The 25,205-nt window shown below is 39.8% G+C and overlaps 1 protein-coding gene across 2 annotated transcripts; it reads right to left on the bottom strand.

Annotated features, from left to right (window-relative positions):
- Window positions 1-399: 399 nt before the first annotated feature.
- Window positions 400-19,270, bottom strand: SLC33A1 (solute carrier family 33 member 1). 2 transcript variants are annotated; one of them, XM_073359617.1, is made up of 6 exons: window positions 17,901-19,270; window positions 13,945-14,135; window positions 11,882-12,066; window positions 10,378-10,495; window positions 9,245-9,460; window positions 400-6,185 (listed from the first exon to the last, which is right to left on the bottom strand). In XM_073359617.1, the coding sequence occupies exons 1-6, from the start codon at window positions 18,667-18,669 to the stop codon at window positions 6,018-6,020; spliced, it is 1,647 nt and encodes a 548-aa protein (XP_073215718.1). In that variant the 5' UTR covers window positions 18,670-19,270; the 3' UTR covers window positions 400-6,017. The 2 variants fall into 2 exon arrangements, with proteins under 2 accessions (XP_073215718.1, XP_073215719.1); XM_073359618.1 differs by lacking the exons at window positions 400-6,185; window positions 9,245-9,460 and adding an exon at window positions 9,468-9,708.
- Between the last annotated feature and the right edge of the window lie 5,935 nt (window positions 19,271-25,205).

The following is a 25,205-nucleotide window of genomic DNA, read 5'->3' as shown; positions in this document are numbered from 1 at the left end:
ATCATTGTAAGTAACAGTCCTTTAAATTTTCTCCAACCATCCACAAGTTAGGGGAAGGAAGTAGAACTGAAATCTTTTTAGGAATAATTTGAAGCTCAGAGAGATTGCCAAAATCCTTTCTGCCAATTTGGAGATAGTCTTAGAAAGACCCCACAACAAATGTTGTATGTAATACAAATGCATTTGTACTACCAATTTCTGCTATTCAGTGGGGTCCAATACCAGTTACCAGCAAGTCTGTATTTAATTATCCTTTATTTGAAAAAGAAAAAAAGTATTTCAAGAAATGCTTTCATTGCAAAACAAAGTGAAATGCACAAAATACCTAAAAAACCATTTAAATTGTAGCATCACATTATTGAAATAAGTGGAACAAATGAATCCAAAGATCTTCCAGTCTAATGTTTCCATAAATTCAGCATTTTAATGATGAGCAAGGAAGTAACCATCTGGTGTCTTGTCACACTTTAATAAGAACAATTTTAAGAGTCCCAGAACAGACTTCATAAACTTGGAGACACAAGATGGGTGAGGCAATATCTTTTCGTGGACCAACTTCTGTTGGTGGAAGGGACAAGCTTTCAAGCTTCACAGAGCTCTTCCTCAGAGTGAAGAACTCTGTGACACTCAAAAGCTTGTCCCTTCCACCAGCAGAAGTTGGTCCAGGAAAAGATATCACCTCATCCACCTTGTCTCTTTTATATCCTGGGACCAACACAGCTACAGCACTACAAACAATAATGAATCCTTTAACAAAAATATTTTTTAAAACAATAGTTTCTCATTTTAGCAAAATGGATTTGGAGGTAACTTTAAATAAAATCAGCCATTTACAATGGTCCCTGGGCATGTTAGTTATGGTTCCACTGTAGTTTTGTTCCAGTTTAACAAGATTAATATTCACTTTAATTTACTTTAAACAATAATAATTTAAAATAGTACTGTGTGCTTTATTTCTCTTGTATCGTAAGCAGACTGCATAGAATTATTAAATCTCCCCATTTATTAACATGTATCTCCAGGACAGTACACTTAATAGAAAAACAATGTTTTTGGAATATTCCAGCATACACATACTATTTTATTGTTTTCCCAATATTAGTTCAACAGTAACTGAATTTCATAATAAATTCATTCTTAACCAGAGTTCCTGGATATCAGCCAACTGCTGAAATCGCGTCTCCCCAGTGCTAAATATGAAGAGGTTCATTTATGCAGTACATTCTACCAGCTTTCATTAACAGTACAGAAGTAATCATTATACACAATGGCCATATCCACTTTTATATCTTACAGGTCTATCTCAAATTACCAGTTTTAGGCTTCTCAGGAAAAAGCAGTATATTAGACAATACCAATATGGTCATGACATTTCAGATACAGTACAGAGTTCAGTCAAACTTATAAACCAAGGCAACAATGAAAAGAGTATTCGTGTTCCTGTATCAAGAACCTTTTAATGCTATGTAGAGGGTTCAAACTTAAAATGTTTCACACAACAGATTTCAGCCTTGCAGATCTAGTAACGAACTAGAAGTAACCAAGTATTATAGGATTTTCACTGGAAAAAATGTTCTTTGAAATTTGTGTTACGTTTGAACATTTTACAACATTTCAATTAACTTGTAGTGGAAAAAAAATCAAGTTGAGTTCACAAAATATAAATCCTCTAAACCTGGATTTTTCCATGATAGAATTACAAGGTAGTGACTTATATCAGAATGATATTTAATAAGTTATAAAATATCACACACCCAACCATGTACAGACAGCCTTAAAAGCATCTCTTTGCCATAGCTTTAGATGATGTGCAAAAATGGTTATGTTAAGAATTCTGACTGGTCCTGCAAGATGCTATAAACCCTCAACTCCTACAGTCTTCAAATGGGAGTTGAGGGTGCTCAGCACCTTGCAGGATTGAATCCTAAAAAGTTTGTTGGATTAATGCACTAAGATCCATCCTGTAATATAGACTGTGTGACAGCAGTTCTCAACATAGGGGTGGGGCCAGCAGCAAGTCTTACTCATTCACAGTGCCACTCACTCAAATTTTGCCCGGCCACCCCTCAATCATGACAAAGGGGAGGGCCAGGCCAAATCTGAATGAGTGGCATTACGACCACAGGAGTGAGCAACATTGTGTCCTGACACACAGGATTGCAGCCACTCAAATTAGGGTTGGTCACCCCTCCATCACAACAGAGGGTCATCTGGGCCAAATTTGAAGAAGTGGCAATGTGACCTGGTACACAGGGTTGCAGAGCCCACTAGCATTCTTTAATGCGGACATTGAGAAATACTGCCCTGAAAACTTTGTGGGTATTAAGGTTTATGCTTTTACAAGGTTTCCTAGCCTATGCACAATTAGTCTGTTGATCTTGCTGTCTGATTTATGTAAAGTAGCATCTCCTTTATTAGAAATCAATATATTAATAGGTCCAGTTCCATCCTGATTACATTGGAAAAATCCCATTTTGTGAAGCAAGGCTTCAATATTAAAAAAAAGAGGGGGGGGGCAGGAGGAGGGAAGGCCTGGCTCATGAAAGTTGAGATCCCCCAGTCTAACATCTCCCTGTCCTGTTTTATTAAGACTCGAGATCTCTACACCATCCTTTATCAGTCACTTATATATTTATACCATATTTCAGATCACTGGTTGTTTGTTTTCAGGTAGCTTTCAATGTAATTTCACAAAACTACACTGAAATATTAAAACTTTGCAGAAAACTCGCTATTATTGGTACATCACAAAAGTTGGTACTAGATTAATCTACTTGAGTGCTAGTTAAGAATAAAGTATTTCTAAGCAACTTGAGACACTAATTGTTAATTTAAAAGGGAAAAAGGTTTAAATGCTTGTGAAAGGGTAATAGACTGACAGCATTAGATTTTTTTTTTTTTTAAAATCTCTTTACAAAATGAATACAAGAACATTTCCACACTACCCAACCAATGCACCTCAACTCTGTTCTGGAGAGATCTGGAAACAAAGCAGATAGGCCATGTAAACTGAAGTTATCAATCCTTCAGCTCTTTGCTGTGACTGCTAAACTACAGTGCTTAATATTTATGACAAGACCACCTACCTACTAAGAAAGGGTCTGAGAACACCAACTTATTTGGCTGAGATCCTTATTATAGAGGATAAATGATAATGGACTTTTGATCACTGCAATCCAGAACTAGATTCAGACTAATGAGCTAGATGTGCCTGTGTACAAAGATCACTAGTCATTCTGCTCCCTAGGTGTGCTGTGGAAAAAAGTTTATTTACTTGGTGCCATAAAACATCTATTGACTAAGAGGCAATATATTTACCCATTTACATTATGCAATGTTTCCACATAATAGTACCTAGAATGTGCTTCACTTTCCCCAATTTCCCATTTAAATATTAAATAGTAAGTTATCATTCCAGTTGAAATCTGTGCACATCTAGATCTTAATAAAACGTAGCTACCATTTTTAGCATCTCTGATCTGGTGTTATATTTTTTAGATGTTAATTCTTCCCCTTCAAAACAACAATTTATTCCTCTTTATGAGAGAAAAAAATGTACCGTTAACAGGATCATTTAGCAATCTGCCACTCAAATATTATAACTGCAGCATTTCCAATTTAAGCAATGTTAAAACACAGCACAAGATAGTCCTTCATTTGACAGACCAGACATTGCAAGTAGTTATTAAACTATGTCTTTTACCTAAAGAAAGTACATTTCAAATACATTACTTTGTTTTACTACTGATTTTGGTTTTCGGTTTTATTTAGAAATTGAAAAGATGCTCTGATGATTAAGCTACTTCAAATACAAAACATTTTATTAATAAGAATCACCTTGGCACATGTAGAATCAGTAATACAGAATTGCAAAAGGAGGGCCAACTGTAAAAATTTCTGCATTTAGTTGTATATATTCTGCAGTCCATAAGTTTTTGTAAAAGCAGGGAAAAAGTAAAAGCCACATTCAAGCCATTAGAGGACTTTTGGTCATGGCTGAAACCGACAACTGCTTTCCTATGCTACTAAACCCGGCAGTATGTTCTGTTTGCACTTATCCAGAAGACAGTAATGGGTTGAAATTAATGCAAATAATTTAAGCTTTATCTAAAAGATTTTGGAAAATGAAAATATTTCATGCGAGAGCTGTGCTTTTATATTCAAGTAAGTCGGCTTGATTTCTTAATCAGTTATTTTAAGAGAATTAAAATACGGATAATGTGCTATTGCTAAACTGGACCAACACACTGCAGCAAGAGGAAACTGGAGTTCATAACTCCAGCTATTTCTCAATTCTGCGCTTCTGTGTTCTCTGATGACATCCAGCTGAATGCAAGCTTATTTTTTTTATTGGGGGTGGAGGTGACGAGGAGGGTGAGAGGAGGTAGGGGAGCAATCTTTAGTACTGAAACAAACAAACCTTCCCTCCCAACTGTTATCAATAATCTTTTACTCCCCAGACCTGAACAAAAACCCTACCTTTATGTTTACTCGTAATTCAATTAGAATCAAGAATTAATGTTAATTTATATTTCAGCAAAAAATGGTTTCCTTTAAAAATATTAAAAGCACACAAGACAGGTGGAACATCTGATATTTAATTGTGTATTATAAGGAATCGGATATTAACCTACCTGTCATACCTTTACAAGGTATTTTTAATATCATTCAATTGAAGTAATGATGTATAACATACATCCAACAAAATATATAGGTGCCTTTTCATTGGATATACAGCACACTGTGCGTCATTAAGGCACTCAAGAAACTGATTCATCTGATACTGAATGTAGCAAGCAAATCTCAATTACAAAGTACCAGTTTATGAGTTTTTGAAGGAATTGTTGTAGATGATGCAACATATCTTGCTTGGTACAGTTAGTTACAATCTATTTCTTAACTGATTAATGTGTGTAATGAGCAATTTTATCACCACCACACACTACATCTTTCAAAGGCACTGAATGTCTTTTGTTCACCCTTCTCTTTGGGCTATACATAAATGTTTATGACTTCTCACTCATTTTCTAATCTGTATGTTCCAATTCTCTCGTAATACAAGAGCTATACAGCTAGTCACATTTCTCCCTCACAAATGCAAACAGAACCCAGTCAGGATTACGCCAGCTTTTATTATTTTGAAGCTTAGCCTTTAATGCACAAAAGCTTCAACACTCGATCTGACCCTTCAACACTCAAGGCTTACTAAGGGCATTGTGCGGCACCCATCACATAAATCCCACCTCATACTAGTTTTACTGAAAAGGAAAAAAAAAAAAGAAAAACCAGTTGATTTACTTTTTGAAACAAAGTGCCTTGAAACAAGAGGAGACAATAAATTAAAAGGCATAACTTTCAAATCTATAAAAAATGTTATGTTTCTTATAAATCTTTAAAGCTTATAAAAGCCTGAAAATACATTTAAGAGAGGCTTTTAAACACAGTTTGATCCATCGAAGTGTGGTTGTGGTCAGGAAAGTGATAAGAAAATGACATGTGTGTTCTACATTTATTCTTCCTCAATCACTGCTAGTTTATATATGCTTAGTTTACAAAATTAAATATTCTTTTAAATGACAGCACTGCCAAGGCCAACTTGTTAATTGATCAAGCCAAAATTGTTTCTGCTTAACTTTTTTTTTTTTTATATATAAAGAGAACATAGAACTTTGCTGAAAATGCTGATTTTGAGATGTATATGTGTGGAACAGTTTGCTCTTCTATAGCTACTGCACTGCAATTTAAGTGTTGCTTGTCTAAACAGATAAAGGCAGCCATGAGGACATAAATGTGTAGTACAAACTTGCCATTTTTGAGAATTACTTTTCTGACCTTAACTAGATTTTCACATAGAGCAAATGGTATTGCATACACAAATGCCACTTTTAGTGGTCTTAGTTTTCCCAGCCATTTGGCATTTTAAAAATATGTATACTCCTGTTTAATGAGTATGAAATGTCTCTGCACTAAAATTAAGCTCTAACAATTTGCTAGTTCCATCCAGTATTTAAATTACATCAGTTGGTCCTCTTGCATTTCCATGAAGATTGTCCTTCATCTTGCAGCTTTTTAAGTTTTGACCCAAGGAGGAACCACCAGAAAAATCCCAGAGCAACGCAGATTATGGATTCTACATAATAACCATCCAGCATCGTAACACAAGAACCACCAAGTTCTGTACAGTGCTGAGAGAGAAACAAACATATTTATTAAACAAATTGAAACATTTGCCCAGTATTTCTTTATAGTGAGACAAGTGCTTAAAATTCAAATACAGAAAGGACTTTTGCTGTTATCTAAGTATATTTTAAACAAGCACACATTTTAGATTCCCAATTGTGCTACCCTCCATAGTTGCCTTTACCCCTCCCCCCCGCCCCTCCCCCATGAGTTTCTTGGCCAAGAAGAAAAACAATCAGTATAGGGAGATGGGCCGCACAAAGTATATCTTCTCCAATACAATAAAGTACCTACACCAAGACTGCCACAGTTATCGGTGTTCCCACCTCCAGAGTAGGGTCACAGAGGGCAGCCATAGACTGGCATTCAACGGGAGCATGAGTACAAGGAACACAGAGGGGAAACCTTAGTCAGAGAATCCTTCTTTATGGGGCAGTGAGCCAACCCTGAGTAACAACTATGATCTTCTTGGTTGGGGGCTTCATTACCCACAGATCTTTGGATTCCACTTCATTATTCACTCCCTCCTTCCTCTTGGATGGTCAACAACCCTACAGAGTTTATTAAAATTACCTTCTATCCCCATGTGCTTTGGGCAATGGGGGCATACAGGCCTGGGGATCAATTCAGTTACCAAAAAAAAAAAAAAAACACCAAAAACCACTATGCCCAGCTTGTGCATTGCATACAGATGGAAAAATTGCAATCAGTATTCCAAAGCCCATGAAAAAACGTTCATATTTCAGAAGCCTAGACTCATTTCTGGAAGTCAAACTCTTGCATTATACTGCATTACAGACCTCTCATTATATTGTCTGCAGATCTACAACATTATGTATTCATTTTGTCTACAACTATTCTTGGTATCTATGGCTATGCCTACGAAGCACATCTTGAGCATATTTCCTTATACCTTTTAAAAAGCACTCCCTCCCGCCCCCCCAAAAAAAGTGTTTATAGTGCAAATTCATTGCAGTCACTATGCATTTAACAGGAATGAGAGAGTACTGAAAGCAAACCCCCTTTTCTGAAGTGCTGTCCAGACCAGCAACACGTGGACAGGGAAGCAAAAGGGAACGATACAAGTGGGGGAGACCTGGAAACGGACTGGAGGAGGAAGAGATTCACTCACCTATTTCAGGGAGGAGGGCAAGAGGATGGGAGATCTAATTAGTAACAGGAATGAAGAGAGGTATACCTAGGAATCTCAGATTTATCAGGGCTGGAATCAATTTTTTTCCAGAATGGAGAGTTGCTCTGGTTTAAAGAAATCCTGCTTTACTCCATACCTATTGTTTGGATCCAATATTTATATCCCTAGAATGCTTTGTGCAATCAGTGTGCTTCTACAGCCCAAACAGTATTCTACATACATAAGAGCATTCTATGGTGAAGTTTGAGCCATGAGCAACAAGGGGTTTGACTAAAGCAAGTGAGTCATAAGATGCCAGTTATTTCTTGCTTCAGCAAAGACGTGAATTTGAAGCCCTCATTTCCCCAAAGTTCTTTACTTGCTTGTGCTGTTTTGCTCTACCCTGTGTGCAGTAGCACAGCGTGTTCTATTCTCCAGAACATCCACGAGAGCATTAGAGAGAGGGGGAGTGGAGCCAATTTCACTGCTCTAGAAGCAGTGAAACATCATATGGTCAGGAAGATGGGATGATCAAAAATGGGGGAAGTAAAGAAAAAGTCAAATTAGAAAGAAAGAATCAGAAGGTGATAAAACAGAAAACCCACTGAGGAGGAAAGAGAGGAAAAGCAATGGGGGGTGGGGGGAGGAGGAGGAGGAAGGGGAAATATCCTGCCAAAAATAATTAAAAAGCACCTAATCACAACATTCCAAACTACAAAATCCTGATCCACCCAGGCTTGAGGGGTGTAACCACATCCTCTGTACTCCTGCTACTAATCCAGTCCTTCATTGCATCCCTGAGAAGCCTCTTATTCTTATTTTCCTGTCTCTTCTCCCTTCCCCCCAGTTATAAAGAAAGTAGTAAACATCCTGAAGAAGTAGTTTTCCACCAGGAGCATATGTGTGTGTTTAATAACTGAAGAGTAGATTCAGTAGAAAAATCAAACTTCATGTTAGTGGAATATAAAAAGCAACTGGACATGGGTAGGGATAGGGTCCATAGTGACCTAGACAAATTGGAGGATTGGGACCTCCCCCCCCCCAAAAAAAATCTGATGAGGTTCAACAAGGACAAGAGCAGAGTCCTGCACTTAGGATGGAAGAATCCCATGCACCGCTACAGGCTGGCCTTCAATTGGCTAGGCAGCAGTTCTACAGAAAAGGACCTGGGGATTACAGCGGATGAGAAGCTGGATGAGTCAGCATTGCGCACTTGTTGCCAAGAAGGCTTATTGCATATTGGGCTGTATTAGAAGGAGCATTGCCAGCAGATCGAGGGAAGTGATTATTCCCCTCTATTCGGCCCTGGAGGCCACATCTAGAGTACTGCGTCCAGTTTTGGGCCCTCCACTACAAGAAGGATGTGGACAAATTGGAGGGAGTCCAGCAGAGGGCAACGAAAATGATCAGGGGGCTGAGGACACATGACTTATGAGGAGAGGCTGAGGGAACTGGGCTTTTTTAGTCTACAGAAGAGTGAGGGGGAATTTGATAACAGCCTTCAACTACCTGAAGGGGGGTTCCAAAGAGGATGGAGCTAGGCTGTTCTCAGTGGCGGCAGATGACAGAAAAAGGAGCAATGGTCTCAAGTTGCAGTGGGGGAGGTCTAGGTTGGATATTAGGAAACACTATTTCACTAGGCAGGTGGTGAAACACTGGAATGGGTTACCTAGGGAGGTGGTGGGATCTCCATCCTTAGAGGTTTTTAAGGCCCGGCTTGACAAAGCCCTGGCTGGGATGATTTAGTTGGGGATTGGTCCTGCCTTAAGCAGGGGGGACTAGATGACCTCCTGTAGTCTCTTTTAACCCTAATCTTCTAGGATTCTCTGAGACATTTTGAAGGCCTTTGAATGTGCAAGACACATTAAGAGAAACCATTATTATAATATTTAGACACATCAGAGTGGAGACCATCACACTTTCCAAACTTACTTCTGCAGCAGCTGTAGTTCCACAACTCTGTTCCTGTGCGCCTATACACTCTTTCACTGTAAGTGGATCAACAAGCCAAAGAGCTACCGTAGCAGGCCAGTTTCCTCCCAGATTCGACACAGTGTTTAGAAGCGTCATATATGTTCCTCCAATCAATGGATCACTAACTTTGGCATTGAAAGCCATTATAGCAACATACATGCTGTATAACGTAATCTGATGGGGGAAAAAATAATAAAATTGATTCAATTATTCTTAACTGTTTTTAAATCTAAAAACATATTACTTGAAATATAGTAACATTTATTTTATATTATTGCAGTTCTTCCAGAGATCTGTGCGGTTAATCACTAGAAATGTTGCTTTGTGGTCAGGATTTGTCTACATTCAACAACACGAGGAAATCTTGCCATTTGGTTTGGCTCATATATATGTAGACCCAGCCTCAGATGTTTTGGAATTATCTGAAATAGATTTCAGATATGATAGATCAGATTGAATATGCTTTAATAAATACAGAGTTGTCAATGAGGTTATTTTAAAGACACTTCACAAACATTGGCCCCATTTCAAAGCCCACTGAAGTCAACAGGCTTTGTTTTCAACCAATTGTGCTATTTCCATCAGTCAATAAAATGCAACTTTATAAGCTTTTTAGGGCAGGAATCTCACATGAATTTCTGTGTACTTTTATGGAACTACATAATCATCATGTTGGTCAGACTCAAAGGAAAATGGTTCCCCTGACTCCTATTCAAATGGGATTCTTTAGCTCACTTTCAGAAAAATAATTGCTGGAGAAAAAAAAAGCTGATCTAGTGAATAAAAATGTGGCAAGAAATCTCTGATGAACCACACTAGAGCAAAGAGAAATCCTCTGAGCAGGCTGATTGATCTGTTCTACTGCATGGGTTTTGTTATTCAGTTAACTAGGATTATAAAATGGAGTTATTAGTTAACTCCATTTCATAACTTTATTTCAGTCTCCCATTATAAAAGCACCAGTATAATTAAGATGAGGACAAAGCCAGATAATTATATTTTTACAAGAGGATAAGTTATAAAGATAGTCCATTCATGCCCCCTGCAGAAAAATTCTATCTTTATGACAACAAAATGTAGCAACTTGTTACCTGATGTAAAGCATAACTCAGCAACACCACAATATAGTAATAGATAGGAAATCCTCCTTCATGTTGTACTTTAGGAGTCCACCAAACCAAAAGAGCAAATTCCAAGCCTATCAGTAACCTGTAACAGAGGGGAAAAGACTAATTTTTAGCTTCTGAATTTAAATATGTGGACATGAATCACTGCATATCTTGCAAAATCTATAGCATTCATGTGTGAGCAAAGATGCTTTTTAAAATAGTTAGTGATGTGAATCCATTTATCTGAAAGATTATAGTAAAAACTTATTTCAAATATACCTAAAAATGATTCTAAGATGGACACCAACTGTTTTTAAATTCATTTGTGTGTATGTATATATCAACTGAAGTTATAAACATTTCGTACGAAGCTAGTTTTGCTTGGCTGTGAATGGTATAGCTAAGGTTATGGAAAGTCTCCAGAAATAACCCTCTCCATTTTCAAATGCTCATTACTATCAGAAAGTTCTCTTTTGGGTGAAAGCAACCACACAACTTAGCTAAGGGTCTGTTTGTTTTTTTTAAATTTGGAGCAAAAAAAGACTACTTATTCACTTTTCAGTTATGCAAGAGCAAAAGAAATACCTTTTTTAAACTGCAGGAAAAAAAAGAGTAAGACTTTTGTGCATATATATCCTGAAAAAATGGCGGAACTTTATATTCAGAAAATTGAAATTTTACTATTTATTGAATTACTGAACAAATACACAGTATTGATATTAGTTGCATAGATGTGGTTTGTGCTGTTGCATCACTGTGGAGTTCTATTTGTTTGACGGTGCTGCAACCATGGAAGTACACAGTGAAATCAGCAGAATCTAATTCCCTTTTTCTACAATTTAAAGAGGTATTAAAATACTAGACTACTGTGTGACAATTTTAGACATTTAAGAGACATAAAATGCAAATGTTAAGTTTCTCATCCTTGATGCACCCATATTGCATAAATAGGCCGACTACCATTTCCCTTATTCTCACAACTGAACCCAGTGAGGTATATGGGACTACTAGCATGAGTATATCAAGTAGGATTTAGCAGATGAAATATTTTGGATTACTAGTTATGGGCCAGATTTTGCCATCCTTACCACTGAGAAGTACCTTGCTATACAAATACAGCCACTGACTTTAGTGAAACTAATTGTAGAGTAAGGTACTACTCGAGTAAGGGTGGAAGAATATCACCCTGTACTGTCAGATGTACACCTTGCTTAAAGCAAAAGCAGTGTAATTCTGCTTTCAAATATACATGTCCAACACTAACTGACTTCAACAGAAGTTGCACAGGTGTATTGGAGGTAAAAATTGTGCCCTGAAACGTGAGCAAGTTTACTATGAGAATCTTAACTTGCATAATTCTTTATGTCTGTATGTTTGAAAAGTACAACCTTCAATTCACATCATATTATTTTTATTTATTCAAACTACACAATTCAAATACATTGTATAAACATGCAAAGTTAAAATCTATCATCTACTTTTTTACCTAAAAGGCATGGCTTTGTAAAATGTGTTCAGTGGCTGTGGACCTGCTGTGTATTTGCTGATGATCAGAGGCAATATTATCTGTAAAGGTACTATTGGAACAGCTAGTAGAGCTAAGTGTTCTTTAGGTACTCCTTCTTCCACCAATTTAAGTCCTGTTACTGCATCCGCTGCTGAGAAGCCAACCTGCAATGTAAGTTATAAAGAGAATAAAATCCTGAAAGCCAATGACAAACTTTGCTAAACTATCAAAATTAAATTTCTCCAAATATTCATTAATACTGAGTAATTTGGCACTTAACATGAACTACAATTTTCTTTTTTCCCCCGCTATAGTTCACTTCCAAATATAGATCCAACCCTGTTGCAAATTCTGCATGGGAGGACTCCTGCACTTGCACACTGCTTATTGTAGGATCAAGGCCATACTGAGAAAGTTAAAAGCAGCAACAAATTTCCTGGTCATATGAATGCTGAAGGTAACAATGAAGACTATCAATATAAAACTAAAGAAAAGTACATTGCACAATTTTATTTGCAATAGAAATTAAACCGACAGTGCCACAGAATTCCAAAGACCCTGCAAATACCCAAGCATTCTCCAAATTGCAGATCAGATTTTAGAATTCCAAAATTAGAGGAAACAGCCTTGCTGGAGATACAATCAGAAATACAAAATATACTGGAGATACAATCAGAAGTTCACACAAACCTCAAAGAAAATTGTGTTGCAACTCTAATTTTAAAAAAAATGTCTTTACATATTGTAAACAATGTACCTAATTCCAGGGTGGATAAAAATCAATGATTTAAAAATAAATAAACAAACTGATTTTATTTAAATTGGATTTTTTTGATAAAATGCTTTTTGAGGAAAACACGTATCTAAAGATAGTTTTACTTAAGATACATTACAGCTCAAAGATATCTCATCATGGAATAGGGATTATAAATTCTAATTCTATAGTATGAGACAATGTAATGTTTAAGAAAAGCTTTGTAAATAAATTCCAATAGTTCATGGATTAGGGACCCAATCTTATGGGGTTCCACAGGCTTCTGTATAGATTATTTAGGTTAATCTTTCCATCCAACTAATGGGACTCAGTGCTCAGTCTAGAAGATACCATCAGAGATGCTTAGTTTTGCAGTTCTCAAACTGTGGATTTGAGTCTCCGGAAGTAACATGCTTGTTAACAGCAAAAAACGTTTTTAAACATACATACATACGTGAGAAATAACAGACCTCAACCCTATTGTCCCTCTGCAAATTTATGTACTCAGAGTCAATCCCTCTCCTCTCTAAAAGTGCAAAGTTTCAAAAAGTTCAATTAATAGAAGATTATTAGGGGCGGAATAGATCTGGACAAGGAGAAGAAGTCTGGAGATAAATGCGAGAAGCGAGGGTCATATGCTTGTTTTGTTAAAATATTATATGTTTGCTGTAGAAGAAAAAAATTCCAGAATACTTAACATTGTTGTTTTAGTTAAATAAAATAATTTAAATGTCTGTCTGGTGATGTTCTCCTCCTAATACACCATGGCAAGAAAATCCTCCAAATACTAATGATTGATCTGTTGAATTGGAGATAGCTCACCTCCCAAGGACTTCATAAATATCTGCTTCAATTACCTTTGGTAAATGAAATAACCAAACAATCATTCATTTTCTGATATAGCTATAAAACTAATCTGAAAAGTTTTCAAAATAAATCATGGTTTAACAATGTGTAGTGTGTACCTTCTAAAAATGAAACCTACATCTTATCTCAAAGTTGTGAAGAATATGTATTCAAGTTATAACAACCAACAAGAATGCACTCTTACGTAGAAAACCATGATTAAAATAGAGTCTTCCTGCCTAATTCATATCAAATCATTAAAAAAGGGAGGTTTAGATGCAAGTCTTTTGTACAACTCTACTTAAAAACAAGAATTACGCACACTTTAGATAATTTGCAACAAGTAAACAGTGAAAAAAAATTTTCTGCCATGAAAGGGGAATACAGTTTGAAAATATGGCCCACATGTTATCAATTATTATTCATACGTATGTTTACTCACTTTTGCTGTTAAAATCAGGATACAGAAAGTAAGAACTGCTGGCATTCTTACTATCGAGAAGAGCAGTTTGTACGTATCAGTAATGCCCTTTGTTTCTTCTTTTGATGGTGTTACTTCCTTGTTTTCCTTTTTCAAGAGGGCAACTAAAGTAGTAGTTATTAAGAAGACAGCTCCCCAGAAAAATAGGAAATCTGAAATTAAATTACCTCATCATAATTCAAATATATCACTGTCTACATTTTGTTAATTAGTAGCTCAATATGGGAAATATACACAATACCTTAGTAGATGGGAATTACAATCATACCAATCATGAGTATCAATAGCATTAAAACTCATGTAACCCCCCAAAACTGACATAAAATGTTCCTAACTCTGTAACTGTTTGTTCTCCACATTACCTGCAGGAAAAAATGGCTAACTGGTGTCTTTACAGGGATGTTTGTATATACATCCCTGTAATGAGACCAGTTAGCCACCAGTTAGACATCTACAGCCCACTTCATCGGATGCATAGAATGGAACATAGAGTAAGAAGAAATATATATACATACAGATAAGTTGGAAGTTGCCATACAAACTGCGAGAGGCTAGTTAGTTAAGATGAGCTATTATCAGCAGGAGAAAAAAACACTTTTGTAGTGATAATCAAGATGGCCCATTTAGACAGTTGACAAGGTGTGAGGATACTTAACTTTCGGGAAATCTATTTCACATCCGATGAAGTGAGCTGTAGCTCACGAAAGCTTATGCTCAAATAAATCTGTTAGTCTCTAAGGTGCCACAAGCACTCCTGTTCTTTTTGGGAATACAGACTAACACGGCTGCTACTCTGAAATCTGAGAATTCTGAATGTTGTTCTCGGTTCTATCACAGACATTAACTCAAGGGGATACACAGTATAACTTCTCTGTGCCTCAGTTCTACACCAACAAAATGAGGATTATATTTACTTATATCACAAGAAGTTTAAAGTGTGTAAGATCCACTTTAAAGATGAAAGATGGTACAAAACAGTCAATTAAAAATTCACTATACTACAATACTTGCACTGTCACTGGAGGGGGAATTATATTAATAGATTTTGTTTTAAAAGGAAGGAAAAGATTGGTAACTTTCTGAATTATTAAAACAATCAAGTACTGTAAATTAGTTCACCTAAGGTGATATCTGTACTGCGCCTTTTAGAGGTGTAGGATAGCCAGGGAAAAGGGTAAGGCAGCCTTCCGCCACCCTTATGTCCTCCTGATTCTGGACAACTCCCCTGGCATATAACTAGACAGTACACTGCGTGAAGGGCCTACAGCACAGCTTTACCACATCTTAGTATTTCTGGGTCAGAGGGGAGAGAAGAAGATCATTTAAACTGTTTCTCTTATTTGCTGCCTCCATAATGTTTCCCTCCATAATGCTTCAAATATTTCAGTAAAAAGGAAAAGGCCATGTGGTTTGACAAGCCTACATTGCTGATTTAGTTAGTCCCAACTTCTTAGATTCCTCCTCCTCTTCCAGAAAAAAAAACACAGGGGCCTCAAATGATTTTTTATATGATGTAAAATATACAGTTTTCATTGTGCTGTACTAATAGTGGTCTCAGCATGTACAAAAACTGCACTGTGGTACTAGTGGAAAAAGGTGCCACAGGGCAGACAGTTGCTATTGCAGTGCTAGACCAATTTACTAGGATTGAGATAATGCTCAAAACTGTAATCAAAGATATTCCTATTTTATACACATGCTTCTAATCAAGTCAATTTGCACCAGCTGCAGTGATTAGTTTAGCTGAGAAAAGTATGCAGAAACAAATGAAAATCAATGAACTGTTAATTAAGATTGGAAATCTTAAATTTAACTTGGTAAAAGCAACATATCCTTCCATCCAAAATGTCCACTACGGATCAGTATGCAGAGGGGGGGAAATGTGAAAAATCTTTTTAAAAATATCACTTAAAGGCTAGTAAGCCTGTATTTAAGAGAGCACATAAATGAATTACACTTAGTGACAGTATTCCATAATGATAAAAGTTCAGTGAAACATATTGGGGCAATTAAGCAGTTATTAACCTAATCATCCTTATGAATCCTATTCTACAGTCATTAAAATTATGTCCAACCAATAAATGACTAAGGTTTCTTGCTACTGCCAACATTTAAGACATTGATTACTTCCAAGTAAGTACACTAATGAAAGAAGTCTTATTTCTAAACCTAAATTAGTGTAAATTTTATTTTGATGAGAGATTGAACATAAAGAAATGTAAATTTCCCTAGCTGATGATTAAGTGTACTAAGGTAACTTGCTTTTCCCACCCTCATCCAGTTTAGAATTCAAGGACAGGTTGAACAGGTTTGGTTATTTTTTTTATGAATGTTTCTGTGATAGTCACAGATCTCTTTTGTAAATAATACTATTCATGTAATCTAAGGTGACCTGAACATTGTGGGTATGTGGAGCAGAAATGAACCTTCTTAGCAAAGGAGGAGCACACAACCTTATCCAGCAACTGTTGGAAGGAGAACAACCTGTCACAAAATCATGGTGGAAGGAGCCAGGAAAGTGTCAGAACTGGGGAAACAAGGAAGCTGCAGGGTGGAAAACGATAGAGCGCCAAACCATGGATACGTAGTTCCATTTGGAAAATGCACACACAAGCCTATTGCCATGTATGCAACACCCAGGGCAGTACTGTCACTGTATGATAGTATTTTTCCTATATAAATTAGCATTCATGAACAAACCATACCTACCAACCAACCATGAGAATGTTAGTACCTGGGCAAGGGACCAGCTTGACACCCTGCAGACTGAAGTCCCCCATTTATCCACAGAACACGGACAGCATGTGGACAGACAGCACAAACCTCTGTTAACTCTTAACTGAGAAGCCCACCCCTAGAGAGAAGAGGAGAGTTCAGGTTCTTTAGCCTCTCTGCTGAGGCTGCCATATGGGGTGCCAAATGTGGTGGCATTTTTGTGATATAGCCACAAATGAAGAGTGACCATCCAACTCAAACAGCCAACCCATGTTAAAAGTTTCAGTTCACTACTAACCATGACCACACTAGACTAGTGACCTGGAACAGTTCCCGGTTCCCTGAGCTGGATAGCTCAGATTCGGATCCTCTGAGCTATCCAAGTTCCTTGGAAAGTTTAGTTGCCAATGCTCAAGGTTGTCACAGCACATACAAATATTTATGCTTTAACAACTTCTGAAATACCTGGGCAACATACATAATAAATACAGCCTACATATACTTAAGAACAAAAACGCAGAGCCTAGTGACTGACAATACCACAGACTGTTATGCCATGATTCAGGGATACTGTTTTTCAGGAAGGAGGTTTAAAAAAAAAAATTGTTATTTACATTTCCACTAATAAGGCTTGGAAAGATTCTTAGTATATCTAGTCCTGAACATTTATATTTTTGGGGCTACCATAAAAGGAGTAACACTGTTCATGCAAATACAATACGATTTATAATCTTGGGAAAAAACAGCAAGAAAGAAAAAGATGATGTTTGTCTAAAAGAGGATCAGCTCAAAATAGCTTTAAATTATTTTGATCTAAACAGAATGAACCTTTAAAATTCAAAGTAGTGCTGACTTGACAGCTCTGAAAACTGCAATTCCTCTATACTTATAAATGTACAGGTAATGACACTTCAAAGTTTCCCCAAAACATTCTGCATACCTTAACCCTGAGCTAGAAGGATGACCTCTAAATTTAAGGGGTAGTGACCATCCCTTTTAGCCTCTTTACAGAGATTGCCAATTGCACTCATTTAACCACTGGGACCTAGCTTAAGACCCCACATTTCACCTAAAAAAAACCAAAAAAACTTTCAGTCATTTTCAACCTGGATAACATTCACTTTTAAAACAAACAGAGGTCGAAGGTTCCAAAATCCATTACAACTATCATGATTTGAATTTCAATATAGTATAGATGATACCTGAAAGGGTAACAATTCCTTTGGGTTGAGGTTGGAACCGCAAATATTTGTTACAGAAGGAGGGAGATTCAAGGGCCAAGAACAGGACATTTCCCAAGAAATAACCAGCTGTTTGGCCAACAGAGTTACAAGTGGAAGCATAGCCCACATTTTCTCGGGACAACATAGTCAGTGCCCAGCCATCCACAGCAATGTCCTGTGTGGCAGCCAGGAACTCAAACAAAAAGAAAGTCACAGTGAGGGCCACCACATCAGGACTCTTGCCCTCCACATCGCCTAAGAGGAAGTCTACCTGTGTGGACAGGTACATCATAAAAAACCCCAGGATGTACTGAGTGGGCACAAGCCAGGACTTGCGGCGGCCAAAGCTCTTGAAGTAGACTGCATCCACCAATGGGGCCCAGAGCAGCTTGAGACTGAAAGGCCAAAAGACAAAGCTGAAAAAAGCCTGGTCCTTATAGCTGACATTCTTGCTCTGCAAGATGAATGGGATGCTGCCTGCCAGCCCCAATGGGATACCCTGTAGTACATACAGAAAAAGGAGGAGCAGGATACTACCCAGTTCTGCCCGATATCCCCGGGATACCATGTAGGATGGTGAGTTAAATCCCTGGAGCAGTGCCTCTGTGTCATCTTCTCCTGGTCTCGCAGTGTGATTATCCATGTACAGAGCTGGTGGTGGAGGCTTAATCTCCATGTCCATGGACTGGTGGTAGCTGCCAGGCCGGCGCTGCCGGCTGCTGTCCTTGTAAGAGATGGTTGGGCTCATGTTGCACACGAAGTCCGGAATTTTTTTGGAGGGGGGGCTCCACTGTTCCCCAACAACCTTGTAACGGCAAAGAGAAGCTCCTGCGCACTGTCACTCACTGGGGACGCAAGTTCCCAGCTCCGCCCACCGCAGGCCAGCGCGGGATGTGCATACGCCACTCTACTCACGTCCAGGCTTCCCAGGGACGGGGCTGCTCGCCTTTGCCCACCACAGAGCAGGGGCGTTTCAGCGCCCTCTGCTCGCCAGGCCTGGGGGGGGGAGGAGGAATCAAGTCTCCACTCACTAGGTCACCTCTTTTATGTCGAGGAGGCACAAGGAAGATCAGCTCTTCCCCTTGCCGGGAAGCGTGTGCACTGCGAGGGGGCCCTCTGGTCCGCTGGAGGGGGGCGGTGTTGGTCAGCGTAATCCGCACGAGACGGGTGTCGCTCCCCTTTACAGCTCCTCTCGCCTAGCTCGGTGTCTTCGCGGAGTCGCCGCTCCGCTCCCGTCCGGCACTGGCCGCTCTCTGTCCACCAAGCATCCCCGTGGTGCGATCAATGGGCTTCAACGCAGTACTTCCGGCTCCCCTGTCCGGTTGGGTCCGTCCTATAATGGCTCCCCCGGAAATACTCGCCAGCACAATGCTTCCTCCGAGGGGAAAAGAACGGAAATCTCGCGGCTGCGCTGCCTAGCAGGCGTGGTCCCACCCCATTGGTGGGGAGGTGGGTGACGTTTGGGTCAAACGAGGCCGCTTTGTTTAATAGCATTCTACCCCCCGCCACGGAGTAGCGCTGTCTCTGGCCGTCTGCGGGAACTACTCCCCGCTCTGCGGCAGCGCCCCCGCCCGCCTCTCCAGGACCCACTGCAGCTCTGCATCTTGTCCGCTCAGCTACCAGTAGGACTTCCCTGGTCTCGCAGGCGCTGCCCTCTCTTCCCCGCTCTACATCCCCAGCCTCAGCTTCCCACTCCGCTATTCTGGGGTTCCCCCTTCTCCCTCCCCTCCCACAGCTGGAGACCTTAACCCTTACTCCAGCCTTCCTCAGGGCTTCCCTCCCAACGCTTCCTGCAGCTGCAGGTACCCCCACCAGCTGCTCCCCGTCCAAGGCCTTCCTCTGACCCGGCTTCTCCAGTATCCTGCAGTCCCCACACTGGAGGCCTCTGTTTTCTCACGGTCCATCATGGATACCTCTGTCCCCTACTTATTCCATCGTTTGTGGGGCGGGAGTAGCAGACCTTGTCCCTTTCTCAAGGGATTGTGTTTGCCTTCCCTGACACCACCTTAAAAATAATCAGGGATATAGGGGTCTTCCAGAGAAGTGATATCAGCTTCTATAATACTGACAAGATGTGGCCAAACACTGGGCGTGGGGTGGGGGCATGAGGATTATGGGAAGGAAGTGCAACCCCACAAGGTTTTCCTGTGCTATGGGGAAGTCTCAATCAAACATGGGCAGGAACATTCTTGAGAACTGGTGGAAGAGTTAGGCTTCCTGGGCACACAAACCCCAGAATTGTTGTAATTTACCAAATAGGTCAAATTTGGCTTCTGGAGCCTGGATGTATTTAAGGAGCCTGCCCATTTAGAATTCAGAAAAGATCCTACTTGGCCCTTAAGAGCATTATCTTTGGTTGGTGCCTGATCTTGATAATCCAAATGCAAATGGGTGACCAGTGGCCACAGATGCTGACACGCACCCTGGGGAGCCTGGTTCTTCATCCAAGTAAAGTCTGGCTATGAATGTTTCTAGAGCCCCCACAGCAGGTTTCTGTTTGGGGGCACATCAATGAAAAATAAAGAAGTAGTGAACAATTCAATTGTAAGAGCCAACACAGGCATATTACAATCTGAGTGGTTAAGAACTGGATATTGATATAAAAAAAAGTAGTCAGAAGGGTACTTTAAGAAGTGCAAGGGGACTGCCAGTCTCTCTGCTGGTGAGGCCATTATGTGAATACACATCCACTTTCTAATAATATCACTCATATCATTCGTATAATGTATTCCAGTGTCTCATTTTTAATATAAGAGACAAGGAATTTCTCAGCGGATACAGTTTCACCTAGTTGTCCTTCAACCATGCAGCTACATGTAAAACTGAATATATCAGAACCTTATAATTTGAAATGACTCAATATACTGGTATCTAGTATTAAAAGGGAGATAATACTGAACATTGCTCCCAGAGTATGCATATACCATGAAATAAGTTAGAAATCTGTAATACAGTGACATGTATGAAGAGCAGAAAAAGCAGTTATAAAATTATATTTTTAAGGATCTCTGATCAAGAAAAGACTAGCAGGACAGCATCTTTAAACATTTTAGATCGATATACAGTAGTATGAGCAAAAGTATGTAACATTTCCCACACACAATAAATTGCTACAATTAAGCAAGGAAAGATAAGCTAGACCTAATTTATAATAATATAGTAAAATTATGTGTTATTAAACAGTCATTGAAAGTTTAGTAATAATATTCTGTAGGCAGATCACTAAACTGATAATTAAGAACTAAAAAGACATTTCATATAGAGATGTCAAGGGAAAGCTGTAGCTGAACCAAATCAAATTACTTACTTCATTCTGTGAAGAGCTGTGTACATCAGTCATTGAAGAAGGATGTTTGAAATCTTTTTTCTAAGATAAATATTCTTGATATTTAAAAATATGACTACATTTGTGATGTCAGGTAACTAGTTAAAAAGGAAAAATTCTCCGGGAGAGGGTGTAACATGGAAACAATTTAATTAATAAAGTGTTAGGCAAACCTATCAAGACCTGCTACTGCCATTCATTGCAAACACATGGAGTCATATCCTGAGGGGAAGTGTGCTGTAGGGAGTTTGAGCACAGGATGGCGAGCTAGGAACTCCTGAGTTCTAATCTTTATTCTACCACTGACTTGTTTTGTTAATCTGGCCAAGTCACTTAACCTCTCTGGCCCAGATCCTCAAAGGTATTTAAGCTTCTAATTTCCATTAATTTCAATGAGGATCTGAGTCTCTGGGCCACCATCAGTAACACAGAGCTAATAAAACTTACCTACATCAGGGTTCATAGTAGAGTAATTTGTTAATGTTTCCAAATGTAACTTAAATAAGTGCTAAGTATTAATTGCCTCCCATTTTAGCAAAACTGTAAGATCATAATAAACACTAGGGTGTGGCCCAGATTTTGTGATAACTATAAAGTAGAATTCCTCTTACATACTAATTATACAGTCCTTATTTCAAATCTTGTCTTGCAACTAGATAGAGTGAATGAAGGCTCTCCATCTTTATCAAGTGGATCTTATAACCTGAAATGCCTACTCCATGGGTCCATATGGGACCCATTTCCAATTGTTTCTTTAGAAGCCTCAAAAGGCATATAGAATAGTATTAGGAATGTCTATATATGGATAAACAAGATATAAGATATGGCTAACCCAAGCTAATCAATCTGTGATAGAAACCAAAATTATATGACTGGTAGCATCACTTATTATTAAGGTTCCCTGAAACTTTCCATTATAAGATTTGTTTTCAGCGAGTTACAACTTCGCCAAACTTTAGCTGTTCAGGCTGAAGTTTTCCATGGTGGTATCTACCTCAGGCTGCTACTTTTAAGTCTCAGACAAAATGGTTCAGCTGTTTTCAAGAATGACACTAGTACAACTAAGGAAAAATACATTGTTTTGCAATGTAAAAAAATTAATAAATCTGGCAACTTTTTCTTTGAGAAGCTCTAGCATTCCCATATTTTGTAGCTGGGACTTTAAATTTGGCAAAGAGGCTTTGTGTCAGGAATGTGCCTTTTGGTATTCCTGGAAAAATCTGTCCAAGTTATAAGCCTTTGCAAACTGAGATTTTTTTTTCAGATTCTCAGTAGAGATTTCTTAGGTTACCTCTACACATTGAACTCGGAATGTTACAGTTCCCAGCTCAAAGAGACATACCTGTCCTAGCTCTGATAGAGCTAGTGTGCTAAAAACAGAGCATAGCCATGATGGCATGGGCAGCAGGAGAGGCTAGCCACCCTGAGTACATACCCATCCAAGATGTTAAGTACTGCTCAGGGTGCCTAACCCCTGCTGCCTTTCATACCAAAGTTGCTACACTCTATTTTTAGTGCACTAGCTCAGTCAGAACTAGCATGGAAATGTCTCTTCTAGCTGGGAATCTCAACCCCAGTTCGAAGTGTAGACATACCCTTAGAGTTTAGCAGATAAAGACTGCTCACTGAGCATGTTCCGTCCCCTCACAACTCCAGCCAGGAGAGGCTGGGCATGACAACAAAGAACAGGGAACCTGTCTCTCCAGTGGTCTTAATTACTTCCCTGTTATGTGCCCATTCAGTGTGGAGGAGAAAGCCAACTGACTTGAAAGCAAAGGGGACAACAGCTGGACTCAGGGAATGGGGGTGGAGAATAGATTGGGACAAGGAGCCTGGTGAGACTGGGAACAAAGATGGGGACTGGTTGGGCAAGGAGATTGGAACCAGGAGCCAGGTGATGGTGGGAAACTGCGATTGGCTGAGCAAAGAGACGGTGGCTGGATGGCAAGGGGAAGCTGGGTCTGGCTGAGAAAAGAGGCAGGTACTGGTTGGGCAAAGAGACTGAGCTTGGGATGGGGGAGGGGACACTGGAACTGGAAGCCACAGGGGGGAAGACTGTGAGCCACTAAAGAAAATGGGGTAGGGAGACTAGGAACCAGTTGGTGGGAGAGACAATGAAAGGAAAGAGGAGCCAGGGCTCGGGGTCTGTCATGTGGTCTGACATGTGGTCTGTAGCCTGACCCTGAGAGGTGCTGGGCTTCTGCAATGAGTAATGGGGGCTGTAGCTCTAGGATTGGGCTTCTAATCAGTACACTTTAACTTGAGGTTTATGGCTTCCCTCCTTTAATCTGATTTTTAACCATGATTCTTTTTCTTAAAATTAGTAAGATTTTTTTTTAAGTTCCAATGAAATTTCTAAGTATATTAAGCCCTGGTCTACACTAGGACCTTAGGTCGAATTTAGCAGCGTTAAATCGATTTAAACCTGCACCCGTCCACACAATGAAGCCCTTTATTTCGACTTAAAGGGCTCTTAAAATCGATTTCCTTACTCCACCCCTGACAAGTGGATTAGCGCTTAAATCGACGTTGCCGGCTCGAATTTGGGGTACTGTGGACACAATTCGATGGTATTGGCCTCCGGGAGCTATCCAGAGTGCTCCATTCTGACCGCTCTGGACAGCACTCTCAACTCAGATGCACTGGCCAGGTAGACAGGAAAAGAACCGCGAACTTTTGAATCTCATTTCCTGTTTGGCCAGCGTGGCAAGCTGCAGGTGACCATGCAGAGCTCATCAGCACAGGTGACCATGATGGAGTCCCAGAATCGCAAAAGAGCTCCAGCATGGACCGAACGGGAGGTACGGGATCTGATCGCTGTATGGGGAGAGGAATCCGTGCTATCAGAACTCCGTTCCAGTTTTCGAAATGCCAAAACCTTTGTGAAAATCTCCCAGGGCATGAAGGACAGAGGCCATAACAGGGACCCGAAGCAGTGCCGCGTGAAACTGAAGGAGCTGAGGCAAGCCTACCAGAAAACCAGAGAGGCGAACAGCCGCTCTGGGTCAGAGCCCCAAACATGCCGCTTCTATGATGAGCTGCATGCCATTTTAGGGGGTTCAGCCACCACTACCCCAGCCGTGTTGTTTGACTCCTTCAATGGAGATGGAGGCAATACGGAAGTAGGTTTTGGGGACGAAGAAGATGATAATGAGGAGGAGGTTGTAGATAGCTCACAGCAAGCAAGCGGAGAAACCGGTTTTCCCGACAGCCAGGAACTGTTTCTCACCCTAGACCTGGAGCCAGTACCCCCCGAACCCACCCAAGGCTGCCTCCTGGACCCAGCAGGCGGAGAAGGGACCTCTGGTGAGTGTACCTTTTAAAATGCTATACATGGTTTAAAAGCAAGCATGTGAAAGGATTACTTTGCCCTGGCATTTGCGGTTCTCCTAGATGTAGTCCTAAAGCCTTTGCAAAAGGTTTCTGGGGAGGGTAGCCTTATTTCGTCCTTCATGGTAGGACACTTTACCACTCCAGGCCAGTAACACGTACTCGGGAATCACTGTAGAACAAAGCATTGCAGTGTATGTTTGCTGGCATTCAACCAAAATCCGTTCTTTATCTCTCTGTGTTATCCTCAGGAGAGTGAGATATAATTCATGGTCACCTGGTTGAAATAGAGTGCTTTTCTTCAGGGGACACTCAGAGGAGCCCATTCCTGCTGGGCTGTTTGCCTGTGGCTAAACAGAAATGTTCCCCGCTGTTAGCCACAGGGAGGGGGGAAGGTTGAGGGGGTAGTCACGTGGTGGGAGGAGGCAAAATGCGACCTTGTAACGAAAGCACATGTGCTATGTATGTAATGTTAACAGCAAGGTTTACCCTGAAAGAGTGTAGCGACTGTTTTATAAAATGTGTCTTTTTAAATACCGCTGTCCCTTTTTTTTTCTCCACCAGCTGCATGTGTTTCAATGATCACAGGATCTTCTCCTTCCCAGAGGCTAGTGAAGCTTAGAAAGAAA

Source organism: Lepidochelys kempii, chromosome 9 (genome assembly GCF_965140265.1).
Source record: "Lepidochelys kempii isolate rLepKem1 chromosome 9, rLepKem1.hap2, whole genome shotgun sequence".
Taxonomy (NCBI): Eukaryota; Metazoa; Chordata; order Testudines; family Cheloniidae; genus Lepidochelys; species Lepidochelys kempii.
This window is presented reverse-complemented; position numbering and strand designations above follow the sequence as displayed.

Coding starts and splice junctions, on each gene's coding strand:
- SLC33A1 (XM_073359617.1), bottom strand. CDS start 18,669: ATGAGCCCAACCATCTCTTACAAGGACAGCAGCCGGCAGCGCCGGCCT. Junction 14,136..17,900: donor AGGAATTGTTACCCTTTCAG/GTATCATCTATA, acceptor ATTTAATTTCAG/ATTTCCTATTTTTCTGGGGA. Junction 6,186..9,244: donor GAACTACAGCTGCTGCAGAA/GTAAGTTTGGAA, acceptor TTTCTCTCTCAG/CACTGTACAGAACTTGGTGG.